A 25,462-nucleotide genomic window follows, 5' to 3' on the forward strand; every position below is an offset into this window, starting at 1 on the left:
TCTTTGCTTTTTCTTCCTTTTTTCCTCTTTCTCAGTTACCTGTATGTTCATTTCCCAAACTCTTAAACTCTAAATTTGGGTATGTTACCTTTTTTAAATGATAAAAGCAAGACAACTGATTTGGTTGCACCGTGGAGGCGTGGCTATCCATCTTCCCCTCCCTACTGCATTCTTCATTTCTCCCTTGACCCAGTGTTCCTTTCCAGACCAGTGTGGGTTAGTGTATGAACATGACCTGAAGCCCTGGCCTGCAGGTGCACGTGAGCCAGTGTGTGAGGACAAAGATACAAAGACACACATACAGGCATAAAAACACACAGTCACACAGAGACACACACACATACACACACACACAGGTATGCAAACACACAGACAGACACAGATATACAGACACACACAGAGATAAACACACACACACAGATATATAGACACACAGACACACAGAGATAGACACACACACAGACACATACAGAGATAGACACAGACACACGGACACACACACACACATACATGCAGAGCTAACAGGAACCCTGCTCCCCACATCGCCCATCGAGCAGTCAGCATGAAGAGAGAGCAGCCTGCCACCACCACGTGGAGACATGCTGGACTCAGCAAGGCCTTTGAAAGCTGAGGCTGGCCAAGCCACACACCCAAAGGGTGAAGGGTGGGAAGCTGGCCACATGTCCTAAGCTCAGACCCAGGCGTGGGCATTGATAATGGCAAAGGTGCGGTAGGGCACAGGTTGCCATGGACAGGGCAGGCCCTGGAGACAGAGTGGGAAGCAAACCAGGTCAGCCTGGTTGAGGGACAGGGCTGCAGGCCAGGCCAGGGAGGGCGGGGAGGAGGGGCACCTCACGTGGCAGGGCCTCTGCCCAGTTCCTAAACGCCCTCCAGAGCCAGGAGGGAGGACATTCTAAATAACGGGTAAACGGAGCCGTGGCCGCTGCACAGATTCTGGGAGTCTGGTCTCGGGTTTGCTCACCCTTCTGTGGAAAGGCAGGGGACTGAGATGAAGGCAGCTGGGCTGGCTCTTCTGTGCCCCCTGGTGGCCAGTGCAGAAGGACGCAGGCGGCCAATTAGGAGGAAGGAGGAGGCCCTTCCCCAAGGCGAGCTGCAGGAGGCCCAACACTGGCATTCGGGAAGCAACTCCCATGGGCCCGGGAGGCGGGGGGGGGGGGGGGGGGGGGGCGGCACGGTAGAGGAGCAATGGGCACGCCCTTTCCTAGCCCAGCTGGGGGACCTCAGAAAGAGGCCCAGCCCTCCCCTGCCCCTGCAAACAAACATTCATCCACACATTGCTTACGCAGAGGGAACAATCTCACGAGAAACATGAAGACACAACTCCTTTCTCCTGCGATGATCTGAGACTTACAGAAACCAGGGTGCATTGGAGCTGGAGGAGCACCATCCTCCACTTCTGCCTTATCTCCGGTCCTTCCCACCCTCCACCAAGCCTGCATCTGCTTCATCACCTCACCAGCTTTACCAAAATGCCCAGCTCCCCTGCACGGTCTCCAGGCAGAAAAGCAGGGCCAGACCTACCACTTCGGAGATCTGTTTCCGACTGTCCAGGGCAGAAGTGAGTCCTCCGGCAGCCTGGGGGTCCTCACAGGTTACCCTGGAGATGAAGCAGCACAAGCAGAGTCAGTGCCCCAGGGTCACGGGGGTGGGGGTGGCCTGCAGTCCCTTCCTACCCATGGCACCTTCCTCACATGCACTTAGAAGAACGTTTCCGCAGCCCTGGCATGGGCAGAGGCTAGGGCTCAGCTGTTGTCTGCCTGCCCGAGGCTGGGAGGTGCACCTCCCAGCACTAGCTCGGCCGCCCTCCCCTGGGCTCGCACTGCTCCGTCACCCTCTGGAGTCACAGCACGGGGCACCTCTAACCCTCTAAGGCGCGAGGACAGGGAAGTGCCAAGGCTGTGGAGGGAGGTCCCAGCAGCAGCTCAGTGCACCCACAAGTGGGGCCTGGGCTGGCTGCCCCTGGGCCTCCCTGTGACACAGGGGATTGTCTATTTTGGAATAAACTCCAATTCCCTCTGGCTCCTGCTGGCCAGAGCTGCTACCAGGGAAGCCCCACGCACACTCGTGGGCGGGAAGCCTCACTGCCCAGCAGGCGCCCTGCGGCTGCCCTCCTGGCTGCCTCCACTACAGCCCGGCAGCAGCCGCTCCAGAAGCAGAGAGCAGCAGGGCGCTCTTGGACTGATGGGGCCTCCAACTACAGCCGCCCAGGCCAGCAGGGCTGGTGCTCACTCATCAACATCTGTGTCTACTGCCAAGTCCTCTCAGCCATATTTCAAAGCTCCTGGCCGTTCTGGACGGTAAATAAAAGGCCTCTTTGTGTTGGCCCGTGACCAGGCCTGGATCAATCTCCCCAAATAGCTTCCAGGAGCCACTGGAATGATCCCCACATACGCCTTGCGCTGCTCGGCTGAGGAGCTCCCTGTGGTCTGGGCGCACGTGCCAGCGCTGTCCGGAGGCGCGCACTGCTGGAGCGCACTCAGGGTGCCGCTGACGCTCTCTGCCCCCAGGTCTGCGGCAACAGGAGAAATGAGGGAGATGAGAACAAAATGAGTCATGGACTTCACGGGGGTCCCAAAGTTAAGACGCCAGTTGAGCAGGTGAAAGTTCTGGGGGGAGGGCAGGGGGCACACCCAGGTCACCCTGTGCAGGAGGGGCCACAGGTGGGGTCCAGATGGAGAAGTCATTCTGAATGGCAGGGAGAGCACTGGCAGTGGGAAGGGGGCGCCCGGCGCCAGGGACCTTACAGGTTTCCCACGATGCCCGTGTTGGGGGCTCTTCGTCACCTCAATCCCAATGTCTAAGGACCTGGACGTTTAGTTATTTGACAAATATTTTGCAGGTACCCACCATGCTCAGAACTAGGTCCTGAGTGAACCAAACTGAATCTGATGTGGACCTTGGTCTCAAGGAGTCACAGAGCAGGTGAGAGACAGACAGACAGAAGTAGTACTTGGGACACTGGACTCTGTGTGGGGAGGGAGACATAGGCAGGCGCAGGCTGGCAGTCAGGGCACGTGCAGTGAGCAATGCCCTGGGAGCTAATGGAGGACAAGGCTGGCAAGGCAGGTGGGGACAGCTGGGAAAAGCCTCGAATGCCAGGAAAGGAGTGGATGGAAAGCATGAGCCCTTTTTAAAGAAGGGAGGCAGCATAATTCAATTTGAATTTTGGGAGAATCCAGTGGCCATATGCTGAATGGACTGAAGGAGAGAAAGCTGTTCTGAAAGAGAAACAGGGGCTACAAATATGAGATACTGAGAAGCCAGAAATAAAAGCTCAATTCAATTGAAATAAGATGAAGTTATAAAGATAAATATTAAGAAACTAGAGGCCTGGTGCACGAGATTTGTGCACTGGGAGAGGGGGGGGGGGATGGGGGATGGGGGATGGGGGAGGGGGGAGGGAGGGGGGAAGGGGGTTCCTCAGCCTGGCCTGCGCCCTCTCGCAGTCTGGGACCCCTTGAGGGTTGTCTGCCTGCCAGCTTAGGCCCGATCCCCAGGGGATCGGGCCTAAGCCAGCAGGCAAACATCCCTCTAGCAGTCCAGGACCCCTCCTTACCGTCTGCCTGCAGTGGAGGTGGGAGAGGCTCCCACCATCAACACTATGCTCACCAGACGTAAGCCCAGCTTCTGGCTGAGCAGTGCTCCCCTGTGGGAGCACATTGACCACCAGGGAGCAGCTCCTGCATTGAGCGTCTGCCCCCTGGTGGTCAGTGGACGTCATAGTGACCGGTCGTTCTGCTGCTCGGTCAATTTGCATATTAGAGTTTTATCATATAGGATACGAAAACAGAACAGGATGGGAGAAAGAATTTTGAGCCTGGCCAGTGTTACTTAGTTGGTTAGGTATCGTCCAGTGAACCAAGAGGTGCTGGTTTGATTCCTGGTCAGGGCACGTGTCTGGGTTGCAGGCTTGATCCCCAGTAGAGGACGTGCAGAAGGCAGCCCATCAATGTTTCTCTCTCTCTCCCTCTCCCTTCCTCTCTAAAACCAAATTTAATAAGAGAATTTTGAGAGGGCCATGCTTATTATTTCAATACTATAATACAATAAATTGGCATCATACTGTGTATTTGCAGCACTATAGTCATAGGCACACTTTTAAACCAAATGAACAATGGAAAAGTAGTGTTTCTTGTTTCAGATTTCAGACAATAGAATACTTTAGCTAATGTTAGTTCAAGGAGAGCAAGTATGTCAGTGCCGTCCCTTCCTATTTCCAAGCCAGTGGCAGACATCACCGATCAATCCCAGGCTCATTTCCCAAGCTCTGAAGTGGTGACAGCACCCCGCTTAGACCTGTGTTCCAAGCTGCCCGTGAGTTGAAACCTGTCTGCCATCCTTGGCCTACCTCATTGATATTGAGAAGGAAAGTGCTTCGACAACAAGGAATATTCCAGATAAAACACAGCAGCCGTCTTTCTTTAAAAAGCAAACTACTTCCTGTTCCTTGGAACTCCCCCAACCCCTGCTTTCCAATGTAGGTCACAACTTTAAGTTAGGGAAAGAAGGTATGAACTGAAGGTGGTGCAACTGGTCAGGACTCAGGAATACACTTTGCCATGGGCTCCCGAAAGGCTCGGGCCTTCCAATAGAAAGAGGGCATCTGCCCCGACTGCCAGGAAGGGACCTGCGAAGGAGGTCCTTCACCCCCATGAGATACTCACCCAAGCCAGCAAGCTGGGATGAGAGGGAAGGTGGGGGTGCCGTGCTCCCCACCATGGGGCTCACCACGGCGGGAGACCCCGGCCCCAGGTCTATTAAGTTGTCCTCGGTCACTTCACTCAGTACCTGTCGGAGTAGGAGGTGCAGTGAGCCCGTGAGCCCTGGGGCCCTGGCTGAGGTTAAGCCCGCAGGCACAGTGTGGTCTCAACGCCGCGCCAATACAGGAGCCAGGGGCCCACTGTGGGCCCTGGCACGGGGAGCCCTGCCCACTGCCCCTCAGGATGTGCCTGCTGGCTCTGCCTCAGCAGCCTGTCAACAGTGCGAGCTGCTCATTTCACCAATATTTACATCCAGGTCAAGGAACAGGTGAGACCCCCGCCCCCCCGCCCGAGGCGGCCCTCTCAGCCTCGGAGCCCCGGGGAGGCCCAGGGAGTACTCACCCCGTTACTGGCGTTTTGGACCAAGCGGCCGGACCGGAATCGCTCGAACCTAACGGGAAGGAGAGCCCCGTGAGGGAGGGTGGTGGCACTGTGATGCCCACGGGTCCTGTGAAGAGCTTCTGGGAACCGAGGTTCCAGGAAAGGAGACCAACCAGGTCCACGTTAGGGCTGGGAGAGCAGCCCACACACGCACGTCACACCCCTTCCCCTGTGTGGGCTTCACCCATGGGCCCTGAGGAGAGGGAGCAGGGTGGTGGCTGGCACATCAGGCCATTGTAAGCACCCAGCCATCCCCTCAGACCCTGGGCTAGGTGCTCCTCCTGTCACTGGAGGGGGAGTTGGGCCAACCGTTTTACGGGCCAAGCCAGGCTAAAGACCTATGTCACAGGGGGCAGGCCCTGGAGGACAGGCACACCCTCTGCCGTGGAAGCGTCCCTGGGGGCCGCGGCCAGGCCACGCCCAGCCTGGGACTTGGCTCAGAGCAGCTACAGAACCCTCCTCTCTTACCCGGGTGGGAGACAAGAGCGATTGTGAGGGGCGAGCGGCTGCATGACATTGAAAAGCTCCCAAACGCCACGGGCAGGGGTAGCTCGGACTCTTTCCAGTTGGACCCGGAGAAGCAGACTTCACTGGGTCCCGGCTGCTGGGGCCAGCGCCTGTGAGCAGGGATCTCCACGAGGGACACGGTGAGGACGGGGTGCGGAGGGTCTCTCAGGAGGAGTGGAGTCCCTCGGAGTCTCCAGCCCGGAGCCTCTCCCACCACCTGGCTGGGAGGCACCAGGGCTGGTGGCCCCAGGCTCTGACTGAGTCTGTGGTCGGCCGGGACTGGCAGGCTAGTGGAAGTGCCCACACAGCTCCTGCCACCTGTTCTCGAAGGGGCTGAAAGGAGCCTGACAGGTTAAAAGTCAGGCCATTTAAAACTGGGACAGCAAGGCAAGACCAAGGGTCAAGGCACTCAGGTTGGCTCCCGTCCCCAACTGGCTCGTCCCTGCTGGCCCAACGCCCTCTGCGGAGGCCGCCTCACCTGTCCGCCGACAGGGCCACCTTCCTTGCTGCCTCAGCTAAAGCTGAGACAAAGCCCAGGGTTGTGACAACCACAGCAAAGTCACCCTCTCAGATCCCAAATGCAAGTATCTGTCACACTGACTGTAAAGGGTGCCAGACCGTCACGCCATGAGTCAGCGAGGGGCCAGGACCCCATGTCTCCAGGGGATTGGGGCTTAAACTGAGAAGAAGGCAGGCCTGGTCGAGGGGCCTGTAAGAGGCGCCCCCGGGAGAGCCCGAGCCACGGGCGGAGCTGCTAGCATTCTATCTCCTGCACCTGGGCCTGCAGCTGCGCAGGCTGCGCTTTTCTGGAGGCTTTGGAAAGGGAGAAGGACCTGCAAGGTCGTTACCTCAAACCCTCTGGTGACCCGGCCGCAGGAAGAACTGAGAGAACGCGTGCTCCCTACGCAGCACCCGGCGCTCCTGCCCCTGCCGGACACTCAGACTCCCTGACATTTGCAAAGGAAGGGAAAAACCTCCTTTTTTTAAGATGGAAAAGAGGAAAGTCTTTTTCCTTATGGATACTTTTCCTTTAACCCTTTTCAAGCTCAAAGGGTCTTTAAAGGGGCAGGTGCAGCAGCGGCAGGGCCGGGGCGGTGCCGGTGCCGGTGCCGGGCCTTCCCCTCCTGGGGCAGGTGGTGAGGAAGGCAGAGCAGCCAGAGGCTTGCAAAGGGCAGAGCCTCCCAGGAGAATAAGAGCCGTTTCCCTGTCGCCTGGAGCAAATGAGCGTCTCTGGTGGGTAGTTTCCAAATCTAATCTCCCTCCCTCTGTTCCTGAAAGAGACCCGCCTTGGCCACCAGCTTTCCGAGGGGAAGGAAGGAGCCACGCCCACCTCTCGTATCTGAGGAAGACGTTGTTGAGGTCGTCGTTGACGCGCAGCAGCTCCTCGGTGACCTCCTCGTTGCACACGTGCGAGATGAGCTCCACCACGCGCTGCTGCATGGCCCGGCAGGTCCTGTTCAGCTCCTGGGGACACACGCCTGGCTAGCCTGGCTGCGCCGTGGCCACATCTCTTTCCTTTGGGAAACGTGCCCTGCTCCTCAAGTCGTAAGGGAGTACGTTCTTGTTCATAAAGCCGGGTGTGCAGGGTGCAAAGTGGAAGCCCTTCCTCGCTGCCCCCTGACTCCCAAGCAAACCCGCTCCTGTTCCCAGACAGACAAACGTCCAGCCCTGCAGGCTGCGGGGTGGACACAACGACATGCTGCACAAACCAGTTTTAAAATAGAAGAGAGGATTCTTTGCAGCTGGCTTTTTCTCTTCAACAGAATGTTCCAGACAACTTTCCTGCCACTTCAGTCTCATCCCTGTGTGTGTATTATAACGTACCGCACCATTCTCCCACCTGGGACACTCAGGTGCGGCCTCTTTTCTGGCCAGCGCAGTGGGTGCAGCAGCGAACACTGTACTCGCCTGCTGTGCACCCGCACAGGACCACGCCCCACAGCGGAGCTGCTGGCTGACAGGGGTGGCCACGTGGAAAACTGACTGGTAACAGGAAAAGACCCTGCTGAACGACGAGATCTGTGTATCTGTACCCGCAGCAACGGCAGGAGTGTTTTATGACCCCATTAGATATTCACTGTGGACGGGGATGAGTGCCCAGGCTTGACCTTGCAGGGAAGAGCAGGGGAGGGACCGTGACAGGTCAGCTCACCACAGAGCAAGCAGACCGCGGCGAAGGAGGCGGGTGCTGCTGGCACATCCAGGCCATTCTCTGCTGGCCACTCTCCCAGGCGGCTCAGCCTGGGGGCTCCTTCCCTGACAGCAGGGGCAGCTGAGGAAAGAAGCCTGGCCCGTGGGGGGCAGCCCAGAAGCACCGTAGCACAGCTGTATTTTTCAAGACAGAAGTACCTATGTTTGGCAGCTGTGTATAAAAGGCAGCTTCCTGTGGAGATGCTCTGACGTTGGGGTCCTGGGCCCTGGCCAGCTGGCTACGGCCTCTGTCTCGGTTCTGCCCATCTGCCAGCCCTCTGCACAGCCGGGATGCTGCTGTCAGTCTTTCTTGGTCAATAGGGACAGAAGAAAGTCCAGTGTCTGGACATTCTGGGTTTTTCTATGAACAGACTCTCATTCTTGGTTCCCCTAAGACTACCATTTTAGGTTTTTGGAGAAGGCAGGACCATTCCTGGAAAGAGGAGGGCTTTAAGCAAATCACTGGATTCTCATAACCCCCCTCTTCCTACCCCCGGCCTGTACCAGCTGCACCCGGGCCAAACCAGCCCAGGTAGGTAGTACCTTCCCACCAGCAGCACCAGGCAGGGCTGGAGGCGGGAGGAGGACCTTGATCTCAAGTGCTCTGAACCTGCATCAGCCTGCACACTGAAGGGTCCTGGGTTCAATTCCAGTCAAGGGCACATGCCCAGGTTTCGGGCTCCAACCCCAGTAGCGGGCCTGCCGGAGGCAGTTGATCAATGATTCTCTCTCATCATTGATGTTTCTACCTCTCTCTCTTCCTTTCTCTCTGAAATCAAACAATACATATAAGAGCCAAGCGACTGGAACAGTGACGCACACTGCAGTGGCCAACAGGCCGGATAGGGGCTCCCATCGGCCCCCCACAACCTCCTGCATCCCCACCCCCTGCCAGCCTGGCCTCGATCAGCCCCCATCAGGGCAGGCTGGCTGGACCCCAACTGTGCACAAATTTGTGCACCAGGCCTCTAGTAAAAATATGTAAAAATAAATAAATAAACAAATAAAATGCTCTGCACCCTGTTCTGCCCAGACCACCAGCTCCCGTCACTGTCCTCGCCCTATCCCCTGCATTAGCGCCCCAGGCCTCCAGCACTCTCTGGCTTCTGTCTCCCTGGGGAAAACAAGGGGTGCAGAAATGGTGAACCTCTGAGGTGCCTCACAGCAGGGGTTTGGGACACCCACCCTGCAGCAACCGGGCAGCTCTGCTTTGACCTGTTTTAAACACTCCAGTTCTCTGGAGGACTTGATTTGTGGAGAAGAGTTCCCGTCCCTGATAGAAATGTTTGGGAAGAGGCAGATGGTTTCTGAGGCCTCTGCTAGCTCTCACCCTGGAGCAGGAGGCAGGGATGCCAGAAACACCTGCTTTGGCCTTGCACTTGCTGCCTTGGCCCCACCACCGCCAGGGGATGACAAGGAAGCAGCCCGGACCCCCAGGAGAGCCTCCCCTCCCCGACCCCAGAGGAGCACCCAGGGAGTCCGGCCCGCGGTCTGAGTCAGAGAAAGCTTTACATGTCCATGCTTTAACCTTGTAAGTTACTGTCTTAAAACAAAAATTAAACAGGAAGAGAAAAGACAAAGAGCTAGATGGTGAGAGGAGGACTAGAATGTTAAGATTTCTGCCACCACAGCACCAGCTAGCACCGCATGGCCTCCCCGGGGTCACCCACAGGCAGGCTGCGCAGGTGCCGTGGGAGACCTTGCTCTGCCTCCGCTGCCTCCAGCCCTCCGGACAGAGCAGCTCCCGTCCTCACACAGGGAGCCTGCTTGCTCACTCACTCGCTCGCTCGGGGAGCCTTCCCGCTGCGCAACAGCTGGGACGGAAGTTCTTAAATGGTGACAATCTGGACTTCGGCCTCCTTCTGGGTCTGGCTCTCAACAGAGAGGGAGAACAGCTGCTTACTGTTCTTTGTGCAAAAGCCCTCACCTATTAGAGCATCTTATTAAAATATCCTCTTTTCTGTCTAATTGATCCCAATGACTCGATCTTTTCTTCAAGGGCATGCACATCCCCACCTCACAGAACAACCCTTAGGTCCTCACTCTGGGTGTCCTCCGAACCCCCTCCCAGTCCTGGGGAGCATGGAACAGGGTCCTGAAGACCTGCTCCTAGAGCTGCGGGGAGTGGGGGTGGGTGAAGAAGTTCTTTGTTGAAGAGAAAGGGGAATAATGAAGCTAAATGTGTAGAATAAACCAGATTTCTCCAGAGAAAACGGTCCTGGCCACCCAGTCTTTTGTTGAAATGAGATGCAGAAAGAGGGAAGCGAGAGGGCGATCAATGCCTGCCCTCCTCTTCGCGGACAGCGTGCAGGAAGGTTCTCTACCATCGGTGCCTGGCCGTAGGAATGCCTTTGTGAGCATCACTGAATTAATTAAAAGTTATTAACTGGAGACAAAGTTCAAAAAGCTAATTTGAAAGAGACAGAAGGCACCAAACGACACACCAGGCTCACTAGAGTCCCGAGTGGGGACTCCAGGCGCAGCGAAGGCGCAGACCTCAGCGGTGTGGGTGCAGCCACGCTAGGCCCCACGCAGTGCCCGTGCATGGGGGGGGGGGGGGGGGGGCAGAGACGGCCAACAGCACGGGAGAAAGAGAGGAGGGTTCTCAGGGGATGGAGCCCTCGACTTCTAATGTCTGTCCCCTGCTGAGAACTGCCTGCCCATCCTCAGGTGGGCTGCCCACAGCCTCATCTGCACCCCGAGACGGGCGCGGCAGTCTCAAGCATTTAAGGTCCTACCGTGTGAATGTGGAATGTGTTTCTGCTGGTGTTAGAGACGGACAGAGCAGCAGGTACAGGGAGACAGGCTGGAGCTCCAGCTTGTGGCCGCCGTGCCTGTGCCCGGCACCGGGCAGCATGCAAACAGGATCCCCATCCTTCCCTGGTGACGGTGATCCCGCCATGCTCCATGGGCCAGGGCCTGCGAGCATCACCAGCTCTTCAGTCCGCGGCTGAGCGGCTGAATGAGTGGCGCCTTCCTGCCCTGCTGTGCTGCTCCCCAAAGTCTGACCAAGGGCTTCCACGGGCTGACCGACAGCTGCTGCTGATAAGAACGAGGCGGGAGGGACTCAGCGTAGGTGTGGAGCTGGCTGCTGCCTGGAGGTCTCCCAGCCCAAAGCAGAGGCCCACACACTGAGGAGCTGCTGGGTCCCTCAGTGGCTTACTCTCCCGGGAGCTCCTGAGAGGCTGACAGCGCAGGGGAGTGGAGTGGCCTCCGCCTCCCTCAACCACAGGAACCACCCAAGTCCTCAGGCCCAGCGCTCCCGGGGCTGCTCTGCCCTCCGCAGGCCGCGGTGAGGCTGCAGCAGAACAGCTGTGACTCCCAGGAAGCGATCCGGATGAAACCCACCCATCATCATGGTCTGTCACACAGTGCATCCAGGGCTGACACCTCCAATTTCCTCTCTTCCCATTTCCTCCGCCTCCACCAGCAGCTCACACTCGAGACTGAGCGGCTTTTGTTGGCGTGAACATTTGGGTTGGTGACAAAAGCGTTTACTTCCATGGCCCTGGCCAGTCCTGTGAGCTCTGACAGCTTCTACTCAGCCATCTGGCTGCCCTCCACTTGCACTAAGGGGTCCTGGGGATGGCCTGATCCTGCCACTTTCCCAGCAGCCTGTGCCGTTTTCCCACATGGAAGGCTCACTGTTTGATCTGACCTCGGCCCTTGGGAGACCCTCCCTGGCTGGCTTCTGATAGATGGGGAGGAAGAGGAGGAGAGTGTCAGGAATGACTGAAGAGTTGGCTGGCAGCCGGGGCCATGTCTGTTCACAGAGCGCCCGACTCCCGAAGCCTCCCGCTGTACCAGAGCCGCTCTTCCCGTTTGATTTAAAGACAGCAGCAAGGCTGGGAGGCTCAGAGTTGGAACAAAACAGGGAAGAAAACGTCATGGGAAGCAACCTATTTTTGAAGACTGTGAGCTGACACCGGGAGATTAGGTTCTGTTTGTCTTGGCTCATGGGCTTGTTTTAGAACACACGCACACGCACTGGCACACAGAACATCCCTGCTGTCTGGGTCTGCTCAGCTGTCTGGAGGCAGGCTGGCTTTGTTCAGCCCCCACCCCCGCTGCCAGGAGCTCCGCTCTGTCCACTGCAAGCCCTTGTCAGCAGGAATTCTGATGCTGACACAGCGCAGAGCTACCTCAAGCAGCCCCTTCAGCTTCCGCTGCTTCCGGACTAATCACAGATCCCAGTGCCTCCGGGAATGCCTGGAAGAACCCATCACCCATGCGGGAGTGGAGGCCAATAGGCAGTAATGGGTGCTGGGTCCCCTGGAGTGTGGCATGTGGACAGCTGGCCCTGCTCAAGGAGGCAAGCCCGGTCTGCCCAGGTCTCAGTGAGGTTGCCTTGCCCAGCTGGCAGAGGGTGCTCATCTTGGCTTCAAGAGCAGCCTGACGCCACAGTTTCGTGGAGATGAGCCGTGTCTCCGGCACTCAGCGGCGAGCTCCTCAGAGCAGGCCTCGGCACAGCATCTCGGTGCCTCTCGGGCTTTGCTCTGTGTTAGGCCCTGAACAGGCTTCCACCCCTGCTCCTCCCCCCGGGAGCTGATGGCTTCGAAGGATGAAGGGGGCACAAAAGAGATGGCTGTGTGCATTCCTGAGGACCGGCCATCAGACCGAGCCTCCATAGGCTGCAGGTGTGTACCAACAGCAGGGGGGACGTGTGGCACTTAGGGGGGCAAGACTGACGGCCCGAGGGCGACGAGAATAGCAACACGAGGCCTGCCTGGTGCACTCACGCCAGTTCGCCAGGCCCGTCTGGCTCCTGATTTATTTACTCAAGCATCTTGCCTCTCACTGAAAAGATCTGGCACCTGGGAGTCTACAGCACCCTCTCTCCACCCCTGCAGAGGGGCACTGCTTCTAAGGTGGTGCCAGAGCCTGAGACGGGGTGTCTGGCTCTAACACAAGGCCCCCCCGCAGGCCAGCCCTGCACCCAGACCCCTTTCAGGCACACTGCCAGGTCCACAAGCGTCCAGAGGAGAGGCCAGGTAGTGACAGGGCCGCGGGACCACGTGTGAGCAACCTCCGTCTGGGGACGGACGCTCAGTGTCCAGGAGAAGAAAAGGGGCTTCAGCTGCCCCAGGGCCTGGGGGTCTGGGAAAGGTGTGATAAGGAGGGAAGGCTGATGATGTTAAGGGTGCAAAGCAATACACAAAAACCGTACACATAATAACATCATCTCAACCACATTTGAAATAAACATCAAAGCACTGACGATGGCTATTTGTGGATGCGGCATCAGAGAAAATTACTTTCTCCTTTGAACTTCCTTTTTCTTTAGATGAGCATGGATTTTGCAATTGGCATTTTATAATCAGGAAAAAATGTTACTAAGGAAAATAAAAAAGAGAGAGCCTGGTACTGGCCTCTGTTTCTAGGAAGCATGAGGCTGGGTCTGGGCCCACATGGACTCGACCCCTCTCTCAACAACTGCATCCCTGGGCCCAGAGCCCCAAGATGAGGCCCCTCACCTGTAGCAACTCCAGATCAGATGAATCTTCCTGCCCAGGAACCATTTCCGTTAACATCTCAGACATGACTTTTGTGTTTCCTCGAACAATGTCCAGTTCGCTCCGCAGCCTGGCGATCTGTTGGGCCCAGAGGAGGGAAGCGGGAGGGAGAGGTCGGTCACCGGTCACCGCGCCTGGCGGGGACGCCGCCCTCACTGGGACACAGGCCGCACTTCTTTCTTCTTTCTGAAGGAGTGCAGCAGCAGCACCGTCTTGTCTCCCTCTGGTCTAGAGAGTACTGATGGGGTGGGGGTGGGGGTGGGGGGCACCTGGAGAGCCCGGTCACCCGTTGGCCCCTGACTCTGCCCAGGACTGGGAGGCAGCACTGGGCAAGGAGAGAGCTCTGGGCCCAGAGGACCAAGCTGGTCTGCAGCCCCCGCTTCCCCGCCCTGGGGCAGGAACTCACCCTCAGGCCTCTGCCTCTGCTCTTTCAAGGGAAAGGTGTGTGGGGGGGTGGTCCCCAGTCCCTTCAGCACTGGGTGAGGAACCGAATAGTTATAGACTCTGGCTCCCAGCAGCTTATCCTCAAAATACTGTCCTTCTGAGAGGCTGGCCAGGTTACGCACACTTTCCTGGTGTGGCAAGAGTGAGGGAGAGGCACTGAGAGAAAACCACAGGGAAGGCCACTCCCTGCCAAAGGATAACGACCCCTTGAAAGCTACCCAACCTGCCCACCCAACAGGGTCTCCAAAGCCTGGGCCTGGGCCATCTCTCCTGCAGCAGGAACACCACAGGATGGACCTTAAGCTCCGAGCCTCCGTTTCACCCCCTGTGAGAAGGAACTAGGACCCCCCCCCCCCCCCCCCCCCCCCGCTGTGCAGGGCTGCTGCGGGCAGCCGATGTGGAAATGCCCCCCTCACTCATGTCGGCACACATATACCCAACACTGCTGGGATGTGCAGACAGCTGGACCGCAGGCATTCTGACCTGTACTTGACCCCGTGCACAGAGGCCTCCCCACCTCTTCCTGCAGCCCCCTGAGGCCTGTGCCCTCGCACAGGTACAGGAACAGGAGGCTCAATGCATGTTTCCTGGCTGGAGAGATGGGAGGGATGGCCCACCAGGGGCAGGCCAGGTCCTGGCAGGCTTCTCTCTGCCTCGGGCTCTGCCTGACGGGTGGACGGCCCAGGTCATGGCTGAGAAGGGGTTTCTGACCAGGAGGCCCAGGACTTCGCGGTTAGAAGCCATGTGGGCTCTGAAGCCCTGGGTCCTCCAGGCCCGGCTGGTCTCCTGCTGCCTCTGCTTTCATTCCCAGGGGCAATACTCATGCCCCTCATGTGTTCCAAACCCTTTTTCCACTGTTCTGGCTGCGAGGGCTCCCCCTCACCCCGTTCCCACACACAGACAGTGGAGGGACTCGGGCCATCCAACTTCAAACATGGCTGCCTTCCCTCTGAGCAGAAGGGGCACAGTTCTGCCCAGGGGGGCAGGTCCTGGTCATTGTAGGTGATGAAAAGGGGCACAGTTCAGTGAAGTGAGGCCCACAGTCAAGGTAAACGCGTTTCAGCTGTGGGTTTCAACAGTCTCTCCTCAGCAGAGCATGCAGAACTTGGGTGCGTATGTCCTTCAACTGCCCTCAGGCCCATGACTGCCCCGCAGGTAAGAGGGCAGAGCCGGCGCCTGCTAGCTGGCCTCCCCTCCTCCCGCCCGCTCCCTCCTGGGCCCTGGCACAGCACGCCCACGAACCATGAACCAGGCAGAATCATCTGCCCTCTGTTTAAATGAGGCCCCAGAATGATGACATTGTCGCAGGTACTATGTGAAGATTTAAAAAATATAAACATTGGATGGATTTTTTTCAAGTCTGACCGATTCTCAAATTTTAACTAATGGAAATTCTAGAGATTCACCTAAAGATCAGTCTCCACATCTCACTGAAAAACCCAGGTTGGGGTTAAAGGGCATTGCTTCCCAGGAGGTCCCTCAGGGAGGCAGGCAGTGTTTGGGGTGAAGCAGGAAAAGGCTTCCTAAAGGGTCTCCCTGCCCGGCCTCGGCCTCACAGGGTAAGTCCACCCTATCTGCACACACATAGGCTGTTCCCAGCTCCACTCCATTCCTGTGCTCTGGCCTCACCTCTGCCCGGGCTTCCTCCCCACTCCCACCCTGCACTAGCCCATCCTCCAACCATCGCCTGCTGTGCACTTTCCTCTGGCCCGCACCACCCCCACCTGCCCACCCCACACAGTGCCCCTGGCCCACACTGAGCCCCCCACCCTCCACCCCCTCTGCCCCCGCCCACCAGCCCTGCCCCAGCACGGTGCCTGGCAAGGCCCCTCTCCCGCTTCAAGACCTTCCGCAGCAGCAGCTCAGGCTGCCTTCCAGGCACTGCTCAACTCTGGGCTCAGCACCTGGACACTCTCCCACCTCAGCGTGACCACAGTCCTGGCTGTCTTTGCACCTGTCTCCCCCACTGGACTGTGAGTCCTCAGGAGAGGGGCTGGCCCTTTCCTCTGTGTGTCACTGACACCTGCCCGTGTCTCTGGGAGGGCGAATGAGGGCAGAGCTGGCTTGCCTGTGCCTAGTGTATGCAAGTACCTGTTCTGCATTGGCTGTGATGGGGCCGGTCACACTCAGAGCCGGGGCCTGCGGTGCGGAGAAGGGAGGAGGAGGAGGCGAGGAAAAGGAGCCGGCACTTGTCCTCTGCTGCGCCTGGGACCTGGGCACGGTGGCGGCTGGATCCACTTCAGGGACACTCTGGCATGGCAACAACAGTCCTCTGCTCACTCGACTGCCTGCGCAGCAGGACCTGGCGCCTGCCCCACCCAGGGCAGCACTGGCTGCAGCACCTGTGAAGAGGGGCCCTCTGCTCCCAGTCTTTCCCTCTACGCCCTCCCAATGGCTTCTCCCTCTGCTTCCCTCACAGCCAAGCCCAGACCCCTCAAAAGGCGGCAGGGAGAGCCCTAGCGCTCTGCACCCCATTACTAGGGCCACCTAGGGATCCTTAGTTGGTACCAGAAGATTATGTTTTGGCTTTTACAAGTAGACTAATATAAATATTATAATGTAATTTACTGAACATTCTTTGTAATTACAGGAACAACATAGTTCTGTATCATCTATCTATCTATCTAAAAAGCTAATAAGCTAAGTGTCCTTCCCTCTGTCCAGGTAATGATGTCATGTAGCAAAGCCCGACTTCCTCTCCCTAGCGACGACTAGACTCCTTGCAGTTTCTTCAGCCCAGGCAACTTTAGCCAGGTGGAAACACTTTACACTTTAACCATATGTCTGTGAAGCGTTTTCCCGTGCCTCATCTCATTTGATTATCACAGAAGTCCCGGAGTAGGTAGATAGGAGACTCAATGGAATCTTATTTTCTTTTCATTAGCCGGAAAATGGAGATTTAGAAAGCTCAGAAACTTGACCCGACTGAAAAGAAGAAATGGTGGACCTTGAAAATGACTTCAGGTTTTCTCACTGCACAGAATATAGTCAAACACTGCTGCAGTTAAATATTTTACCCTTTGTTCTCCCTGCGTGATCTACAATAATAATCTGCTTCGTGTTGATATTTACTGCTGTGTTGCTGACAATTACCTGGAAGAGAAGTTGTGCTTCACTGGGCTGGAAAAAGTTTAGCTACATCAGAAAGCAGGTCTAATTAAGCAAATTTGTTCTATATCTGTAAAAGGCTAAGTTGACTCACACATGCGCGATACATATAAAGCTCTCACGGGCGCCAATCGCACATGTGTGTTTCAACCTGTCATTGTCGATCGTGAATTTGGTTGACGCTTCTATTATAGAGAAAGAGCGAATAGCGATATTAAAATATTTCTTCTAATTAATTTCCTTTCAATGTGCATGAATCTGTGCACCGGGCCACTAGTTATTAGAAGAATAAAACAGGTTATGTTTATTCCACAAGTCACAGTGTTCTGGAGGGTCATTCTGAAAACACTGCTCTGGAAAATATAATTCCTCGTGCTTCCCTTTGGGCATCTCTGATAACCTCTTGAGCATGAACGGTGCTCACACGACAAGCCCTGCACAGGCTGCTGCCCTCTTCACCCCATTTCAGAGATGGGCTGATAGGGGCCAGCAAGGCAGTGTCCTGAGCCCTGGCTCCCCTGGATCCCAGCCCACAGGGTGCACACTAGCTCCCGGGAAGGGTGGCCAGCCTCTCCTGCAGGCTTTTAATTCTGCAGCACAGGGCTGCCTTGAAGGCTTCTGCAGCAGGCCTCTACATGGCCTTCCATGGGCTTTGAATCCCAAGGTGTCTGGGCTGATGCCGAACGCTCCCAGCTCTCCGTAAATTTTAGAGCCATTTGATAATGGGTCCATTTAGAGCATCTGATTAGCTTGTACGGCTGGGAAACCCCAAGCTGCTCCCTGCCCAGCGCAGCGGCACACTCATCTCCGCACTGCCAACACCGAGGTGCTCCTGTTCTCCAGGGGAGGCGGCCCGCCCATTCCTGGGGCCTCTGAAGAGCAGGTGCTAATGACCCTCAGAGAATGGCTTCCTCCAGCAGCCATTTCCATGAGAACGTCTGAAATGATCCCTCTATTATGCTCTTCCACAGGCAGGATGAAAACTGGGGGAGACACTGCAGCCACTTAATCACTATCAGCCAGCTGTCTCACTCCTGCACTCCCCTTGTTATTAAAGAGAAATGCCCTCGAGCTTCAAGACAGCGTGATGACAAGCTGAATAATTCAAATGGAGCAGCAGAGGGGCGGTTGCGTATTCTGCAGTAGGCCTTTCTAGAAAATGCCAGCTGGGAGCTTACCCGTTGCGGTGTGTGTATGGGAGACAGAGCGTCCAAATCTGCATTAGGAAACTCGACCCCTTTCCTCTTCAGCTCCTCATATATATGCACAACACCCGTGAGGTCAGGACTGCTTCGAAAGGCGTCGGCCCACGCCTGGAAGGAGAAAGGAGGCCTGTTAGGAAGCGTGTCTCCCGAGGGCTGTCACGGCTCCTGAACACCCACCGCACCCAGCTGCTCTCTCAGAGGCCAGTGCTCCCCTGGACCCCAATGCGAACTGCCCTGGCTAACTATCCTGTCCCTCTCCCACTGCCAGCGCTGCCACAAGGCGGGTGGCAAAATCTTGGTTTTTCAATGGTGCTGTTGAGCATGAACAAAAACATAAAACTTAATTCAGCATCTGTATTTCCTTGGAGAAGAGACAGAGAAATAACACCCAAGCTTTGCAGTACATCCTAACATGCAGGCATTTCCCTAATTGCAAGGAAATCAATTTCTGGTGAGTTTAGTTGAAGGGTGAGCAGAGGGCGCCGCCAGGCTGCCGTGGGGCCAGGGGCGCTGTGGGTCTGCAAGCTCGCTCACCGTTTCCTACACTGCTGTGTGGGGTTCTCGTCAGTGGAGGCAGGAACCACAGGCAAATTGACAGGAAGGAGTCAGCGGCGTGTGGCTGGGAAAGGCCCCTCTAGGTCTCCTCAGCCGATGCGAGGACCCTACAGCTGAGCCGGCCTCGCCCGGGTGAGGTGTCTGGGGCTGAGCAGGGAGGGGAGCCCGTGCTGCCCGCAATGTCAACGCACACGTGCCCGCATGGAAACTCACAGGAAAGCGTGAGCACTAGTTTCCTTTACATGAAAACAGCACAGCGAGGAAAGAACACAGATGGAAACGAATTGCCACTTACCACTGATTCATGAAACTCTTTAAAAATTAAAAAAAAATCTGTTCTTTGGAAGTTACAGAATACATTTTATTTTAAAAAATATATTTTTATTGATCTCAGAGCGGAAGGGAGAGGGAGAGAGAGAGAAACATTAATGATGAGAGAGAATCACTGATCAGCTGCCTCCTACTGGGGGTGGAGCCTGCAACCCAGGCATGTGCCCTTGACCGGAATCGAACATGGGACCCTTCAGTCTGCAGGCTGACGCTCTATCCACTGAGCCAAACCAGCTAGGGCCAGAATACATTTTTTAAAAGTATAGCCAAACAGCTCCCCCAAAATTGGGCCCAGCTCTTCAGAGTCACCCATCACCTTACAAACTCCCAGGGGAAGGCGGAGCCTTGGAGACCAGGGTCCTGTGCTAATTCTGTTGCTATCTCCAGCATTCAACTGCCTCCCGGCTCCAGCAATGCTCCAACCAATCCCGAGGCAGCCAGAGCAACGCTATCGCTTACCTGCAGACCCACTTGAAGTGAAAACGCCAGCTTCCAAAATGCCTTGTTAATTACAAGTGATGCATCTCACTTAATAGAAACATACTGTCAGTCTGGCTCCCTTGATCCGCTGATTTAATTTGCACACGCAGGGGTTTAACCCTGCATCAGGACAGCCCCTGTCGGGTTGGCTGACACTTTCCTCAGGATCCTGAGTTGGGCAGAGGTGCCTGCTGAGGCCTCCGTGGAATCCCAGCTGGGGAGCAGTCACAAGAGGCCTGCCCCCTGGGAAGTGACCCCGAGCCCCATCTTCCACCAGCTGCTTTGGCCTCAGCCACCTGATTCACACGCCAGCTGAGGCCCATGACCTAGCTTCCCATGCACTAGCACTTGAGTTTGGGCCTAACCGCCAGTACCCACGCTGCTGTGGGAGCGGGAGAAGCAGCATGGCAGCTCCTCCTGGGGCTGCTGGAGGCCTGTTTCTATGGGAGGGCCAACAGCTCAGGGAGACCCTTTTCATTCGTGTCGCTTTCCATCCAGCTGACTATGAGACGAGAAGAATGAAGATGAAAAAACCATCACTCTTCTCCCCAGTCAGTTGAGAACTCCTGGGGCACCTGCCCAAACAGCGTGTCAACGGACCCCGTTCCATGGTCCCAGGCAGGGAGGGGAAATACACACCCACGTTGGCCCAGCAGCTTCTCCCCCTCTCAAGAGCCTGGCCTGGGCCTGGAGCCTGCGGGTGAGATTGTCCGTGGATGTGGCCCTGGGAGTCAGTCCTGTGCCAGCCCCAACCTGTGAATGGGAGAAGGTGCAGCAGGTGTGCCTAGTGAGACATACAGGAGATTTGGAGGGTTTTGCTGATCCCTTCTGTCCATTTCCCAGGCCCCACATACCCCAGGGTTGTAGGTAGCCCTGACTTCTCATGACAAACTTTCCTCTCTGCCTAGGCAAGCTGGAGTTGGCATTTGTTATTTGCAACCAAGCTGCCTTGGCTAATCCACCCCCTGCCCACCTGCTGCTATTTCAACCCCTGTGGGGCCCCTGAGCAGGTTAGGTGCATTCTCTACTGAGCAAGATTCTGGTGCCAACGGGAATGGGCAGGGGCGGGGCACCTGTAAAGGAACAGCCATATGGGGAAACACAGAAGTGGGAGACATCCAGAGATGCTCTGTGCCTCTAGTATCTTGCTGGGTCAATGCCCAAATACCCGTGTTCCTGTCTTCTTCCCACCAAGCACACACTGAGTCCCGCCCCTGCTCGGGGAGAGCAGCCAGCACTGAATCCTGTCCTTCAGAGAACAGAGGAAGGTGGCCACTTAGGCTGGCAACAGACTGTGGTGACAGCGATAAAGCAGGGCCCCTCTGACCCAGGGCTGGGAGAACCTGTTCCAGGGGAGGTGGAAAACCGCCAGGGGCAGAGGCGGTGGAAACCACCGGGGAGCAGTGACCCGCAGTGCTGGCCCCCTGAGGGGCCCTGGCTGGTTAGTGACTCAGTGGCCCCCTCCCTGCTCTTCACATAGTTCTTTATCCCGCCTGTGTGCCTACAGTGTCAGGGGTTGAAAGACCCAGAGGAAGGTCTATTGAGGGGGAAAAAAGAAAGTTATGCTTTTATTTCCTTTGTTCCTTTGGATTGTACACCAAAGTCCAGACTAAAACCTTATAAAACATGAACCATATCCTATTCATTTCTGTATTCCTCAAGTTTTGACAGTTTTAAATGATCAAATTTCAGATGAATAAACAATTACTGATTTAAACTAAGGGTTCTGTTCTTTGGACAAATGAAAGCTTCTGTCATCTTCTTCTTCCCCTGGACCAAACCGTCCACACAGATTCGGCCATCAGTTCTCTGACACCGTCTAAGAACACAACAGCCTCCTGCCCCCAGCCCAGCCTCATCAGCTCACTTTCGTCAGTGGAAAGAGAGTACAGTCAAACCTCAGTTCTCGACCAAGTTGTTCACAGAAAAATTATCTTGGTTGTTGAACAAAACTTCGATTTTTTACCCAATAACCTGTATGGTCAGTCACATGTTTCTCAGGCAACAAACAAAGGAGAGAATGCATGAATATGAGTCAGTTGACTGCTTAACCTTGTGTTAACATCTCAGGAAATTGTGCTGTGAATATCTTCGTGTTTTTTGTTTTGTGGCTGCTTATTATTAAACACCTATAGTAAATCATCCTGGGTGCTAAGAATGTGAGTGACAGCAGCAAAGTGAAAAGGAAAGTTGTGAGGCCCAGCTGGCATCAACCTAGGGGCCAAGAGGTCATTGGTTTGATTCTGAGTCAGGGCACATGGTTATGGGCTCGATCCCCCACATGCAGCCAATCGATGTGTCTCTCTCATTGATGTTTCTCTCTCTCTATCCCTCTCCCTTCCTCTCTCTAAAAGTAATTGAAAAAATATGTTTTTAAAAAGTTGTAAGAACGATGATAGAGCTTAAAAAAGAAATAATTGTGAGGTATGATAGAGGTGTTCGTGTGTCTGACCTGGTTACCGAGTAGGGCAGGGCAAAATAGTTAGCACAACTTCAAAACATAAAGAGGCCATCAAGAGTGCTGATTGATGTTGCTGAGGTGGGAAAGTGCTCATGAAACAACAACTGTAGGCAACTACAGAGTTAGAAAAACGGTTGTTGATTTGGATAAACGAAAAGCAGTTAGCCAGTGATAACATTTCAAAGGCAAGTCTGTGGAAAAGTGAAGACGCCCTGGAACCAGTGCTGAGGTTGTCTGTAAGGCTGCAGGGCCCCTGGTGAAGTTAGGAGAGAAGCGGCACTCAGGGCGGAGGGAGCGTGGGGAGGCTGCCAGCTCTAGCAAAGCAGCTGCTCATGACTTCGCGACAGAACTTGTGGAGGCCGAGGGATCTGTTCCCATCAGTGTCCCCATTGTGACGAGACAGGCCTCTCCTGGGAGAACATGCCCGAGAGGACCCACCACGCCGGAGAGGCATCGCCGGGACACAGCCAGCGAAGGGCAGCTGACGTGACTGTTGTGTGGGAATGCGAGTGGGGACCTCAAATTGAAGCCTCTATTTGTCCACCATTCCGAAAACCTGCGAGTTTTCAAGAAAAATAATGCCGTGAAAAACAAGTGGGATGTGGAGGGCCAGCAGCAAAGCATGGGAGACCAGGAAGTTTTTTATTGAGTGGATTCATGAAGTGTTGGCTCCAAGTGTGAAGAAATACCTCCAGGAAACACAACTGCCACTCAGGGCACTTCTTGTCATGGACAAGGCTTCTGCCCACCTCCAGGCTTGGTGCGGAGCTGCTGGAGGAGCACAGCCTCACCCCTGCCCGGTCCTTACTACCCACAGCCTCACCCCTGCCGGGTCCTTACTACCCCACAGCCTCACCCCTGCCGGGTCCTTACTACCCACAGTCTCACCCCTGCTGGGTCCTCACCACCCCACAGCCTCACCCCTGCCGGGTCCTCACCACCCACAGCCTCACCCCTGCCGGGTCCTCACCACCCACAGCCTCACCCCCTGCCGGGTCCTCTCCACCCACAGCCTCACCCCTGCCGGGTCCTCACCACCCACAGCCTCACCCCTGCCGGGTCCTCTCCACCCACAGCCTCACCCCTGCCGGGTCCTCACCACCCACAGCCTCACCCCTGCCGGGTCCTCTCCACCCACAGCCTCAACCCCTGCCGGGTCCTCTCCACCCACAGCCTCACCCCTGCCGGGTCCTCACCACCCACAGCCTCACCCCTGCCGGGTCCTCTCCACCCACAGCCTCACCCCTGCCGGGTCCTCTCCACCCACAGCCTCACCCCTGCCGGGTCCTCACCACCCACAGCCTCACCCCCTGCCGGGTCCTCTCCACCCACAGCCTCACCCCTGCCGGGTCCTCTCCACCCACAGCCTCACCCCTGCCGGGTCCTCTCCACCTAACAACTCCTCCAATCCAGCCCCACGGACCAGCAGGTCATTTCTAATTTCAGGAACACCACACAAAGGCCCTGTTCCAGAGGTGTTTTGAGGTGACCTCTGACACTGATTTAACCCTTCTGGAAGGAACACTTTAATATCCTCACTCGCTCGAGACTCACAGCACGGGGGGAGTGTGTTCCAGGACCACGCAATCAGCCTGGAAGACACGGCCCGAGCCTGTTGCTGACAGAGCCTGTGAGGGCTGTGGGGCAAGTCCAGGCTTGGAGGTGGATGGTGATGGGGAGCTGGTGAGGACACAGCACTAAGCTGACCTCCCAGGAGCTCTGGGACTTTCAGAGGAGCCGCGGGGCAGCTGGGAAGTCTCTTCAGGGGAGGGGGTGGGGGAAGGGAGGGTGTTCCTATTCCACTCATCAAGGGAATGCCGGGAAATGGGGAGAAATGCAGTTTATTGAGAAATGCAATCTGACAAAGACTAGCAAACTGTGTGATAACCTTGTTCAGTGACAGTGCAGTGTTTCACTGCAGGCAAGTGTTAAAACGCAGCAAAAACAATCACTGGATGGGTTTTAGTGAGACAGAGGCCCAGTGAGCCTGAAGCAAGTTCTAGTGGAGCAAAGAGACGAAAGAGAAAGAACCCCAGAAGAATAGCTCCCTGACGTTTTATGGAAGGAGCCTCCCCTTCCAAACAATGACACCCCCTCCACCCCCTCATCGCCCACCCTCCGGCTCTCCACCCCTCCACCCCTGCACCCCTCCACCCCCCATCGCCCACCCTCCGGCTCTCCACCCCTCCACCCCCTGCACCCCTCCACCCCCCATCGCCCACCCTCCACCTCTCCACCCCCTCCACCCCTCATCGCCCACCCTCCACCTCTCCACCCCTCCACCCCCCATCGCCACCCACACAGCCTCACCCTGTGGCTCTCCACCTCTCCACCCCTCCACCCCCCATTGCCCACCCTCCACCTCTCCACTCCTCCACCCCCCATTGCCCACCCTCCGGCTCTCCACCCCTCCTCCATATTCAGTCATCAAGAGCTCGCAACATTAAAGGTAGTTCTAGTGTGTATGTAAATTTTCATTTTTTACTGTAAATTTCATTTCCTTTTTGTTAAATTTTAATGTTCTTTTCGTTTATAAAGTGTTTATAGATTAAACAGTACTGTATATAAGCATGTACTGTATATAAGAAAGGTTGAAACAGGGACTCATATGGAAGACTGGGCTGGATTAATTCAGTTTACATTATTTCTAATGGCAAAAATGATTCAGTTTTCAAACAAATTGCTTCTCGAACAGCCTTCTGAAACATATTAAGTTTAGAACCGAGGTCCCCCTGTGCTCTCAAACCCTTGCTGCGGCAGCGGGCAGAGCGGAAAAGCAGCAGAGGCATCCCCTGAGCGACGCTTCGCTAGCAGGATGATCTCACTGCTGTTTCTGCAAACAGCACCAAGGGAAGGCTGAGGGATGGCATGAAATGGAAGGACACGCAGCCAAAAAAAAGGCCAGCCATGGGCCATGAGGAGGGAAAAGCTGGAGTGGCAGGAAGTTCAAAGGCAGGAAGTTCAAAGGCAGGAGTGACGGAGCTGGCAAGCTGCTCTCAGCATCTTTCCTCCCCAAAGCCCACTGCCCACAGGGAGGTGGGGCCCACTGAGCATTGGCACGGGGACTGGCCCCGCCCACTTTCCAGCAGCTGGGCGCTGAGAGCAGAAAGCAATGTCCTGGGGAGGGAGCCGGCCGCAGCTCTGCACCCACATCAATCCAGCTGCACTGACACGAGGGCCTGCTGCACTCCCCGGCTGGCCAGGAGCCGGTATCTGACACCCCCAGCCCCTCCTGTCTCTCAGTGGGAGCAGCACTTGCTCTCCCAGGGGGAATTACCAGACTCTCTGGGAGGCTTTATTTACATTTAATACGTACATAAAATCACCTTCTTTTCAAAGGGTTAAGAACGGTTCACAGGATGCAGCCTCTGAATATTCATCAGATGAGCTGTGATGAAGGAGATGCTGCCCACTGGTGAGGGCGTGAAGAGGTCATGGCACCATGACCCGGCGCGTGGGCACTCCCTGCCACCAGCAACTGCATGACCAGCTGTGAGGCTGAACTCT

General features: G+C 56.0%; 1 protein-coding gene across 4 annotated transcripts in view; it reads right to left on the reverse strand.

Moving 5' to 3' along the window:
• The window catches only part of TOM1L2 (target of myb1 like 2 membrane trafficking protein), a 139,832-nt gene that overhangs the window by 11,778 nt on the left and 102,592 nt on the right, over positions 1–25,462 (reverse strand). For 3 of the 4 annotated variants that reach the window (XM_070395060.1, XM_070395059.1, XM_070395058.1), the window contains exons 5-12: positions 18,103–18,237; positions 15,908–16,066; positions 13,334–13,450; positions 7,000–7,133; positions 5,124–5,172; positions 4,686–4,809; positions 2,413–2,530; positions 1,543–1,618 (exon numbers count right to left, since the gene is read on the reverse strand). In XM_070395060.1, the coding sequence (XP_070251161.1) occupies positions 1,543–1,618; positions 2,413–2,530; positions 4,686–4,809; positions 5,124–5,172; positions 7,000–7,133; positions 13,334–13,450; positions 15,908–16,066; positions 18,103–18,237 (912 nt within the window). The remainder of the gene's footprint in view (positions 1–1,542; positions 1,619–2,412; positions 2,531–4,685; positions 4,810–5,123; positions 5,173–6,999; positions 7,134–13,333; positions 13,451–15,907; positions 16,067–18,102; positions 18,238–25,462) is intronic. The other variant, XM_070395061.1, reaches the window with a different exon arrangement.

This window comes from Myotis yumanensis, unplaced genomic scaffold (genome assembly GCF_028538775.1).
Source record: "Myotis yumanensis isolate MYYU_CA2020_CCGP unplaced genomic scaffold, mMyoYum1.0.hap1 SCAF_16, whole genome shotgun sequence".
In the NCBI taxonomy this organism is placed as follows: domain Eukaryota; kingdom Metazoa; phylum Chordata; class Mammalia; order Chiroptera; family Vespertilionidae; genus Myotis; species Myotis yumanensis.